The sequence below is a fragment of the Camellia sinensis genome, chromosome 7 (genome assembly GCF_055761805.1).
Source record: "Camellia sinensis isolate YWXY chromosome 7, ASM5576180v1, whole genome shotgun sequence".
Taxonomy (NCBI): Eukaryota; Viridiplantae; Streptophyta; class Magnoliopsida; order Ericales; family Theaceae; genus Camellia; species Camellia sinensis.
In genome coordinates, this window is record NC_138967.1 from 115,526,673 (window position 1) to 115,538,491 (window position 11,819).

Consider the following 11,819-nt stretch of genomic DNA (forward strand, 5'->3'; position numbering starts at 1 on the left):
TTTGCTATATATTTGAGTTTAGAAGACAGTTATAGATGAGCTTGAAGACTGAAAACCAATGGAAGATAGTCAAATAATTTTACTAAGAAACTTGGACAGATTCTGTCGCATTTTAGTAAAATTGTAATTTCTCCTCTTAGACTTATCCATTTTTCATGAAATCAGTGGAAAATGAAAGATAACTCTTATATCTAACTATCCCAAATGGTCGTGTAGAAAAATAACATTTTCAGAGAAAATGGGACCTGTTTGAAGTCACTGTTTCTACTGTGTTGTAAACAACACTTAGGACAAATATTTACTTCGGTAAGGAAATGGTGTCCAATGATTTTATAAAATTTTACACGTGTATAGAACTCTTATATACACTCCCAGTACAAACAGATTTTAAACCCAAGTTATTTTCAATTTATTAGAGCATTTTTCATCTGGTAAAATCTGAAACAGTGAAGAAAACAATAGTTTCAAGTAAAAGTGAACCAACCTTATCTCATTTTACCCCATGTAAGATTATTTCAAACAATAGACAATATTTGAACACATAAGAAGATAAAATCAATTGCTAAACCATCTAATCTGTGCTTGCAAGAAGGAATAGAAATCATATAATCATGAAATTCTCATTCTATCAAAATGTAACACATGCATTGAGCTATTCTTGCTATGTATGTATTAATAATGCATACTCTTGCATATATTTAATATATAGATTTAGTTTTTAAAAAAATATCTAAGGAAGGATAGAGGTTGAGTACTCCTACCTCAAGAGCTTTTACAAACTATCATCAAGATTAGTTTTGAAATGGTGACCACCCAGCACCCTCTCATCTTCCTCTTTCTCTCTTTTTCTTTTCTTTTTTACTCTTTCTCTCATTTTTTTTTTTTTTGGGGGGTTTCTCTTTGCTCAGCCATAGTAGTAGAATGGCTGATTAGTGTTCTTATTTGTAGGAGTTCGGAGGTAGAATTTATTTATTATTTTTTTTTTCACTTGGGAAACATTACCTACATGATATAGGCTTAGAGTGTAATTGTATGCATGCCTCCAACAGCCTTCTTGGAAAGGAGGGGGCCAAATTTCCCCGCCCAAAATATGATTTCATATATATATTTTATTTTATTGTGTATGTGTGTACAAAATAAAATCAGTATATATATAACCTATTCACTAGATGTTTTGCTCCCTACTATCATCTAACTAACTTAGTTATTATTTGTTTAACTCATTTAGTTTCCACAACTGTATTTAGATATAGAAATTCAATCACAGAAAGATAAATAAATTTATTTAAAGGAGTTTAATATTAGTATTAGTCATGATGCTATTAACATTATAATTTAATATTTTAATAATCACTATTAATTGACTTAATATTATTATTAACAAATTAATCAGTTGTCTAAAAATTCAGATTCTTACATATGTTTTTTTATTTGTATTTGTTAGGTTTTTGTAATTGGCAATCTCGTTTGACAAAACTCATTTTAGTTGTAATTTTATTCGCTTTTTTGTTCAAGTGAGAATGTGAGTGTTTAGATACGAATCCAACTAGAATTGTGCCTATGCAGAGGAGTTTGTGATCTTGAGGCTTTTATGTTTGCCACTTCGTTGACTATGTACGGGGATCGAGTTTAGATGCGAATCCAACCCGAATTGTACTTATGCAGAAGAGTTTGTGATCTTGTGACTTTCATAATTGCCACTTCACTGACTATGAACGGGGATCAAGCTACCTAGTTAGCTTGCAGGGGTGCAGGGGGCAGCGGCCAGGAGGGGCCGAGGGGCAGCTCCCTTGAAGCCAAAGTTGTTTGACCGGTTGAGCGGTGATTTGTGCGCTCGAGCGGTGAATATGAGCATCTAGTATCTCTACCTGCAAATTGAACTTCTCGGAAAGATGTTTCACCGCTTAAGCGATAAAATATGTGCTTGAGTGGTGGGCCTATATGTTTTGCACCACCTTTATTCACACCCGCTCGAGCAGTGAAGTGTGTGCTTGCGCGGTCTTCACGATCTTGTTTATCATAAAGTGCGGCGTTGGCTATTTTTAGTGTTTAAGCTCTCTAAATTCTAGAAGAACATAGCTACCAATGTATTTTATATTTGAGGCTATTTTTAAAAGTGCTACGAGTTTAATATTGACATCATCAAGGGGCTTGTCTTTATTCTTTTATTCACAAAGAGAGAGGTGTTCTTCGGTGAAGTTTGGAAAACTTGGGCCTGAAGTTTTTGTGGATTCCAAAGTGGCTCATCATCGTAGATTCGACATCAGCATTGTGGATTCAGCGTTGGGCAAGACAATTTCGAAGTGAAGACAATGGTAGAATAGGCACATCGGGATCGGTTCAATTCGGGTATGAATTCACTAGGCAATTGAGGGTACACATGTGTACTTTCACTTTGTCTTCTTAGTGGATTGTTTTGTGGCTTTGGCCCTTTTTTTTTATTATTATTATTTATATCACAATTGGAGGCGCTTCAATTGTGATTTTTTTTTTTGCATTAAATCAATGTGTTGTTTTGTTATTGATTGTTTGATTGGGATTGGTATTCACCATTTAAAATTGAAACACAATCACGAATCAATATTTTGGAGATTTTAGATTTTTCAGTATTGTTGATACTTTTGTTTTGTTTTAGATACAAAAATTTGAGTTCTTGAATTATTTAAAATTATTAGTATTGTTGGAGGATGTTTTATACATTTTTTTGTAAAGAATGTTTAGTTGACACTGTATTGTTATAGGGTATATATATATATATATTATTCGTATGATTTTGTGAATGTGAATGTGGACGTGTGTGGATATGGATGTATTTTATTTTAAAAAAAATATTAACAATTTGTACAAAGAATGAATTAATAAAATATATATTTATTTTATGAAAATAATTTTATTGAGACAGTAATAAACCGTCGCTAATGTAATCATCATTTCCTTGCATTCTATTAGCAACGGGTGAACCCGTAGCATATATGTATTAGTTCAAATCTTTAGCGACAGTTTAAACCGTCGCGAATGCGGTTTTAATTTAATTATATTTTTTCGCGACGTTCTAGATCGTTGCTAATAATACTGTTCACAACATCAAATACTGTCTCTAAAAAAGTTTTGGATGACGACAACTTAAACTATCACTAAAAATAAAGTTTTTTCTCCTTTTTTTTGTGTCAGATTACACTGTTGAAAAAACCATTGATTTGTCGCGCTACAAGAAAGCGACAGTCTGTTACTGTCACAAATACCTTTTGTCACACCCCCTTCCACCACCTCCCATTCTCATCGCTACTTCGTCTCAAAAAGTCTTTTGCGATGCCATGTGCACCTTTTGCGACATTTAAGACCGTCGCAAAAGTTTCGATTTTTAGTAGTGAAAGTTTGTGTTGTATTTAATCTTCATTATTATGATGGTTATTCATTAGATTTCATTGTAATATCTTATATGAATCAAATTTTTTTTTTACAAAAAAAAAACAAAACAAAACAAAACAAAAAAATGTACGTATTTACAAATAAGTGAAAATCTTTTTAGATACAATTTTATTTTGTTTTTCAAGCACACTAAAACTTAGAATTAAAAACAAAAAAACTAACGCTTTTGGTTCACGAATTTGATAAGAAAATTAAAAATAAAGGAAATGGATAAAGATATGTGAAATGCGTGTAAAATATAAGTACATTTTACTTATATTTTATAATTATATGTTGAAATACTCCTCCTTCCCACAAAAATAGTCCCTTTCTAACTTTTTAATGGGACATATGATTATTATTTTATTTTGAAATCAAATCCAAATATATTATTTTACCATATTATGCCTTTTATTCACATTATTAAATATATTTATAATTTTAAAGGGGAATTTTGAAATTTTTTAGAGTTTTATGTCTTGACTTTTTTAAAATGGATAAATATTTTAAAACATTCGAAAGAAAAGATAGACAAATAATATAAGCTGGGGTGAGTGTTAGTCATCTATACTGTATTGGGGTGCTTGCTGTGCTGGGTGCACGGCAACCACTGCTGCAGTATGGGTTCATTTCGGGGTTCGGTTTGGTAATTTGAATCGTTTACATTTTAGAGTATATTAAGTAGAATATATTTATAAAAAATTAAGTTAATCGGATATCGTTAATTCTTTCATCTATTCACATTTGTATTTATAAAAATAAATGACATTGTGATTTAAAATATTAAAATGAATACAAATGTGAGTAAATGAAAGGGTTAACAATATCCGATTAATTTAATTTTTTATAGGTATGTTCTACTTGATGTACTCTAAAATGTGAACGGTTCGATTATTAAATTGGACCCTAAAATGAGCCCATAAGGTAACACACTGTGTTGGGAGCACAGCAGGCACTCTGAATCCTATTAAACGAGGTATACTATTTAAAGGGATAAATTATAAATACACCACTCGAGGTTTGATTAAAATATGAATTGTCTCATATGATTCTGGAAATTACATTTCACTGTCTGAGATTTCTAATTTCATAAAAAATCGTCATTTTTATTAATAAATTATCAAGTCAATTAATAATTTTTAATGATGTTAGAAATATATTTCAATTAATAATTTATGTAATTTTATTATTATATAGGAGAGTAATTATGAATTTCATTTTTTAATTAATTCTGTTAAATAATAAATTCTAATAAAGGAATATTTATAATTTTTTAAATCATATATGTTTTTTAAATTCTAATAAAGGGATATGTTTCAATTAATTTTTTAAAAAATAATATATATTTTAAATAAATCTCAAAAAAATGTATTGATAATTAATCCTATTTAAAATTTTATAAATATTGTAATGTTATTTTCACACAAGACGCACTTTCGCATATGCCACAAGAAGGATGATCCAAGAATGAACAGGAAAAGGACTTCACGGCCTCCTCTCTCTTCCTCGACTTTCTTTTTCATTTTTCTAATTTTCAATTCACAATTAAAATAAAATAATTTACTTTAATTCCTATTTAGGTAACATATATTAATGTTTACAGGTTATCATATTTCATTCACAAAAATTAAACATATTTATTTTATTTTTAGTAAAATCAAAAATAAAAAGTATATTTAATATACATATTTTAAAATTTTATTTTAAAAATAAGTGAAATTAATAGTCTATAGGAGATGGTTGTCGATAATTGTAGAGGTTGGTTAAATGTGATTTTTGACTTAGAAAAAGTGATGAGTAAAGATTATTTTTGGCTACTAGAGGTAGTTAGGTGATTGGCGGTGACCGTCGATTATAAGAGATGATACAAAAAGGTAATTGTGGAAGGTTAAAGAGGATGACTGGATGTAAAAAGTGGTAGCCAAAGTTGATTTCTAGAAGATGTATTAGTTGGAGATGGAAATGGCATGGATGACTAGAGTTAGGGTGGTCAGTTGTAAAGATGAATGGTGGATGGTAATTTAAGGTCATGTTTGATTTAAAAGACTAATAGTGAAGTATTAATAATCCTATTAAATTAGTGTAGGATTCACTATCCAATTGGATTAATATCTATTGGATTAATAATCCCACCCCTACCCCATTACTAATAATCCTACAAATTTGTTGGATTAATTATCCATTGGATTAATAATCCTAAACCAAAATGTTAAAACAAACATGAGATAATTGGGCCCACGGATTAATAATCCTAATCCCATGCTCTAATCCACCCAATCAAACATGCCCTAAGAGAATAAGAGGACATATGATTTTTTTTTTCTTTAAACAAATAAAATTATGTTTTTTTTTTATAGTTATAAAAATTAAATAAATTTTATAAATTGTTTACAAATTTTCAAAAATAAAAAATAGATAAAAAAAGAAACCAAGTTTTTATATACCATTTATAAAAATTTATAAACAAAGAAGATAACACAAGAAAGAAACAGACGTTATTTGTTTTGTCCGCTTGGATCGTCACCCATTAATATTATCACCCATAACCCAAGAGAGATCCTTCACCAAATCCTGTCTCTCTCTCTCCCCCCTCTGCAACATTTCTCAGTCCATTTTAGAGAGACAACCACTTCTTCTTTCCCATTTAGGATTTGAAACTGAATTTGATTCTCCTTTGATGAAAGCTTATTTTGGATAAAAGGTTAAAAGTGATTTTTTTAATTTTTAACTTATTTTTAATTACATTATTTTTTTTGATTTTTTTTAATTAAAAATTTAGCATTTAACATATTTTCTAAGCAACAATGCTAGGTAGATTAAAATTGTGTGGGTCAAATGACTCAAATCACTAAAAACGATATCGTTTTGAATTTAAATAAGTATAAAATAATGTGATTTTGAGTGATTTAAGCCATTTAAATCACAAAATTTTGAACTATCAAACATTTTTCTTTTCTAAAACAACCCGAATATCTCCTGAATCCCTTTCTTTTGGCTCAAAACATGGAAAGTAGTCTGTAAAAACCAACAAAAAGCTTATTTAGACACACAGAAAAAAAAGCAGACTCAAAGGACTCTTTTTTTTCCTCTCTCCAATTTCCAAGTAATTTTCCCACTCATTTTCCTTCTTTTTCCTCCTCAAAACCTCTCCATTACTTTCAGAAATGAAAGTTGTACTCAAGCGACTCTAAACCAAACACCAAAATCCAATGATTTCGAATTCTCTCTCACACACAACAATGGAGAAATTAACCGTCTTCATAGTCCTTTTCGCCTTCTTATTATTACACTTTGATCGATCACTCGCCGATTTACTCGCCCAACCGGTTCAACCTCTCAAACCGGGGGACTACTCTGCTCCGAACACAGTCCCAGCGTTTCCGGTCCAGACCGAGACACCTACCTGCCAGCTCGACCTCTCGGCTGAGCTCTTCGGCGGCGTGAACGCCGCCTGCGGTCGGAACCTAGATCGGAGCCGGTGCTGCCCCGTGCTGGCGGCGTGGCTTTTCGCAGCTCACGCTCGGTCGGCGCTGCAAGTTCCTACGGCTGCGGAGGCTCCGACGACGTCGTCTGACCTTCCGATGATGCCGGACGACTCACAGAAGTGTGTTATCTCGCTCCAGAGCTCGTTGCAGAGCCGCAATATTCATATTCCTCAGCCTAACGCTTCGTGTGACGCTGTGCTCTGTTTTTGTGGAATTCGGCTTCACCAGATCACGTCGCTTAGTTGTCCGGCGGCCTTCAATGTCACCGCCGGTAGGAATGCGACGCCGACAGCCGCCGTGAAGAATCTGGAGCGTAATTGCCGGAATTCGTCGTACGCTGGTTGCACTAAGTGCCTTGGAGCTCTACAAAAGGTATGTTTTCTGATTCGGAATCATATCGTATGGAATCAAAAACTTGAAATTTTAACTGATTTTTTGAAAACGCTCTTTGCTTTTGTTTTTAGGATTTAAAAAAAGAAAAAGAAAAAGAAAGTATGTGGTAAAATTTTTCAATTTTTATAACTTTTTGGGACAATTATCAAAAGAAAATTTTAGGATTTAAGTTTTGTAACAAAATAAATTTTTAATTTAAATTATTTGTCAATTTTCATAATAAAAAAATTAATATTGTAGTTATTTAATTCAATGAAAAGTATATCTTAGATATTTTATGTATATCTATATTGAGTTCAATGATTAAAATATTTTTTTTTTCTTTAATTTTACTTAACGAAAATATGTAAATAATTTAAATTAAAAATAAATTAAAATATTAAGATTTAAATTGATAATATTGAAATTTTAAATTTATTTTATTACAAGACTCAAATGTTGTTTTTTTTGTTGTTGTAATTTTTCCTAAATTTTTTCATTAATTTGTAAACATATTGTAAAAGGATTACTAATTTGTAATTTTTTCTAATTTATATTTGAATTATTAATTAAAATAAATTTTTAAAATTTTCACAAACTGTAATTAATTTGATGATTTATTAATAAAATATGTAAAATTAAAAATTTCAAAGTGAGATATAATCACAATAGACAAATCATATTTTAAATAAATTTTAAAAGATTTATTTGTAATTTATTCTTAATTTTTTTGTTAATTTTTTAATTTTATATAAAATGACGTTTGAAGAATTTTAAAAAATAATAATTTAATTTTTGTAACAAAGCGGGGGTTCTTTGGTAATTCATGTTATATAATTATTTAAGTAATATTAGGATCTCAAATAATTTATTGAATTTTTTATATAAGGATGAAATTTACGCATGTTACATCTCTCTGAAAAAAGGAGTATTAAACCCTGGAAAATCAAAAAAAAATAAAATAAAATAAAAAAAGGCACAGCCATCACATTATGAAGACTAGCTCACTAAAGTTTCTTCTACAACTCCATATTTAGTGTTTTTAAATATTTCTTTTTGTCTAACACCCCCCGTTCCAACCAAACCACATCTCTCTTGAGTGGAATTTATTTTTGATCAGGATAATTTTTTAGGTTATAATTTTTTAATATGAGAGAGTGGGACGATTTTCTTAAAAAAAAAAAAAAAAAAAAACCACATATCCTTATTATTTAGCTGTTTTAGGAATTTAGCTAAATATTAATTTTTAATTTATTTTGAATCACATTATTTTTATATATTTTTATCTTATTTTTAAAAAAAAATTAAAAAATCAATTTTAAATTTACTTTCCCAAACAAACTTATATTTTATCATGTTTCTCAATTACTCAATATAAAATTATAATATTTAATATTTTTAATCAATTATAATATAATAAAGTATTACGTGACTGTACTCTCATAATCCAATAATCATTGTTATTTTTTTAAATTTCAATAGCAATGCTTTAAAACAATATTACATGTAATGATGATACTCTTTTGGGTGATGTTGCAACTAAAATTAATAAAGTATTATAAATAGAATTAAGCAAATATCTTTTTATTTTTCATTCAAATTCAATGATGTAATTTTCATGATCAAGTAATTTTCACTACACTATTTTATGATGGATATCACCTCCACAAACCTCACAAACCAAATAATATTGTTTATATTATTACAATATAAGATTTCTTATTAATTGATGATATCATTATATGATAAGTATCATAATTATATCAATTATTTATTTCTACTACACACATTTTTATTTTTATTTTTTAAGAATTACATATGCACTATTATTTTTCAATGGTTAAATTTTAGAGAGTAGATTTAAGTCATTAATTATAATTATATTTGGCGGTAATTAACTTCACTTTCAAACATAATTATAGATACCGGTAGCCATAATCAACATCACTACTATATGTTGTAATTAACATCATTTTTAAATATAATCAAATATGATAATATGTAATTAATTCTGATTTCATAATTTGATAACCCTATTAATCAGACTCGTACAAAAAAACCCGTAATTAACATCTTCTTAAGGGTTGGTTTGGTAATAATTCTTTTATGATCAAGCTCTGTTTTTGATGTGTTTGGGGTAGATGATGAAAAGTTACATTTTCTTTTTCACCTTGGGCGGATTTTTTTCCTCTCATTGTTAGTTTTTATCATTTATTTATTTAAATCTTAAAGTCTCGTTTGGCAATATTTTACCTTTTAGTTTAAAAGTCAAAAAACTTATTAAAAAAATAAAAACTTTAACAATTTATATCAAAAAGTTAAAGATTCTTTTTTCTATTTATCTGTTGCACATTTTTTCATAAAAAATTAAAAATTAATCCCAAACATATTACTTTTTTTTTAAAATTATATTTTAGTCAAAAATTTAAAAAATTACTAAAAAAGTCTGTTATCAAACGAAGTCTAATTAGCTAAAAAGTTAATCAGTGTGTTTGGTTTGAGTTTTCCGGATTAAGTTTTTTGAAAACTGAGTTTTTTAATTTTCGTATTTTTTTGTTTTTAGTGAATTTCTTAAAATTTTAAACATTTTTTTTTTACTTTTTTAGATGTACCTTACTTAGATGTATCTAAAAAGTAAAAAAATTATGAAAAAATATTTTAAAAAATTAAAAAATACATAAAAATACAAAAAAAAATACTGAATTGTTGTATTTTTTTTTGTATTTTTGGTATTTAGTGAATATTTAAAAGATTTTTTTTACAATTTTTTTTTATTTTTTAAGTATATTTATGTTAGATGTGTCTAAAAAGTAAAAAATTTGCATAAAATATTAAAAAAATCAGTAAAAACAAAAAAATACGAAAAATAAGAAAGTATAATTTTCTGAAAACTGTTTTTAAAAAAATGGAACCAAGCAAGGTGAATAATTTTTTTTTAAAAAAAGAAAAAAAACTAAAACTAAACGGAGCCTAAATATGATTTATATTAATCTATCATTTTATGTTTTAAACCAAGATTCAAAACCATCGTCTCATTTGCGTTGTTTTGAATGGATCGACGTGTATAGTCTAAAAGGCCCTTGCATATGTTGTGTGCTTGCAGTTAAAGGGCGAGGGCAAAAACGTAAGTGAAGAAGAAGAAGGTGACAATAGAGCAAGCAAGATGCTCAACAGAGACTGCCAGCTAATGGGGCTGACGTGGCTACTAGCCCGCAACAAGACGGCGTACATACCTACTGTGTCGGCTGTTCTGCGCGCTATCATGTACAGTGCGCACCCACCCCAGGAATCCAAGTGCAGCCCCGACCAGGAGAACATGCCTCTCGCCGTCGATTCTCTGCAGTTCCAATACTCCGATTCGTCCTCGTCATCGTCGTTGATGGCCAGTCTTTGGTTTCCAATTTTGCCCCTAATCATTATTATTGTGTCTCTGGTATGGTCGTCTGTGTAAATACTCAGACTCAGTTTGGCTGCTTCTTTGTCTTCTCTCTGGTGGTGCTTTTAGCATCTTTTGACAATCCATGCTTTTTTTGTTATGTGTTGTCGGGGTTGGGTTCACGTGAAGCTAGTTGACAAACACCAGGGGGTAATGTAAGTGGGGCCCTTTTTTGTTTTTTTAGCTCAATGTAAATTTGAGGGTCTCATTTTTTTTGGAGCTTCTGTTTTATTTTGATATAATGTGTAGTACAAGGAAATCTTTAACTTGCCCTTTCTTCCTTATTCAACTAGCGTAGAATTCGCGCTATGTACCGGATTAAATAATGATAAATAAATTTGTGATACTATATGAGTTAATTAGTATATATTAATTAAGGGTAAGCGTGGGTTGGTTTTAGTTACAGAACCTTTAATTCGTTATTTGTTCATCTCTAATTCGTTATTTGTCCATTAGATTGGTGGGTTTGAGAAAATCAATCCGCATCTGTTCCCTAATTTGGCAGATATGGATTGAACGGATTAGCGGATGGATGCGAATCGATTTCACGGTTTAAAATTTTATAAATTTTTAATATAATTCAACTTAAGCACTTTCTAAAAAATAAAAGTATTACAATCAATAATTAAAAAAAGTATTACAATCACTGCATTTTTCATTCAAAAAAAGAAAGTTTGAAACTTTAGAATATTACAATCAGTGCATGTCTCATCTATATATTATAATCACAACATGCCTTATCAACATAAAGTATTACAATCTGTGGTTCTTAAAATATAAAATCAATTCAAAATACCAAAACTATAAACAGAGCAGTAGTAGAAATTGTATGCCTCTGTATTGTTACATTTATATATGTTTTTGAAAACAAAAACTAACCAGTATATATCATATTTTTATTTATTATTTTTAGAATTAGATTTAAAAATAAAAAATAGATAAATAATACATGTAATTTTTTCAATTCAAAAAATATATTCAAGTCGAAAACTCTTTTTCAACGGAATATATTCAACAGAATATTTAAACTCATTTTCAATTGAAAACCTAAACGGAATATCTAAACAAATTGAAAACACAAAATATTAAAAATTACTAAGGGTGCTCGCAGTTTAGCG

General features: G+C 29.1%; 1 protein-coding gene across 1 annotated transcript; it reads left to right on the plus strand.

Moving 5' to 3' along the window:
* Nucleotides 1-5,906: 5,906 nt before the first annotated feature.
* LOC114263008 (putative GPI-anchored protein At4g28100) lies at nt 5,907-11,047 on the plus strand. The gene is made up of 2 exons (XM_028203479.2): nt 5,907-7,265; nt 10,369-11,047. The coding sequence occupies exons 1-2, from the start codon at nt 6,618-6,620 to the stop codon at nt 10,714-10,716; spliced, it is 996 nt and encodes a 331-aa protein (XP_028059280.2). The 5' UTR covers nt 5,907-6,617; the 3' UTR covers nt 10,717-11,047.
* The last annotated feature ends 772 nt before the right edge of the window (nt 11,048-11,819 follow it).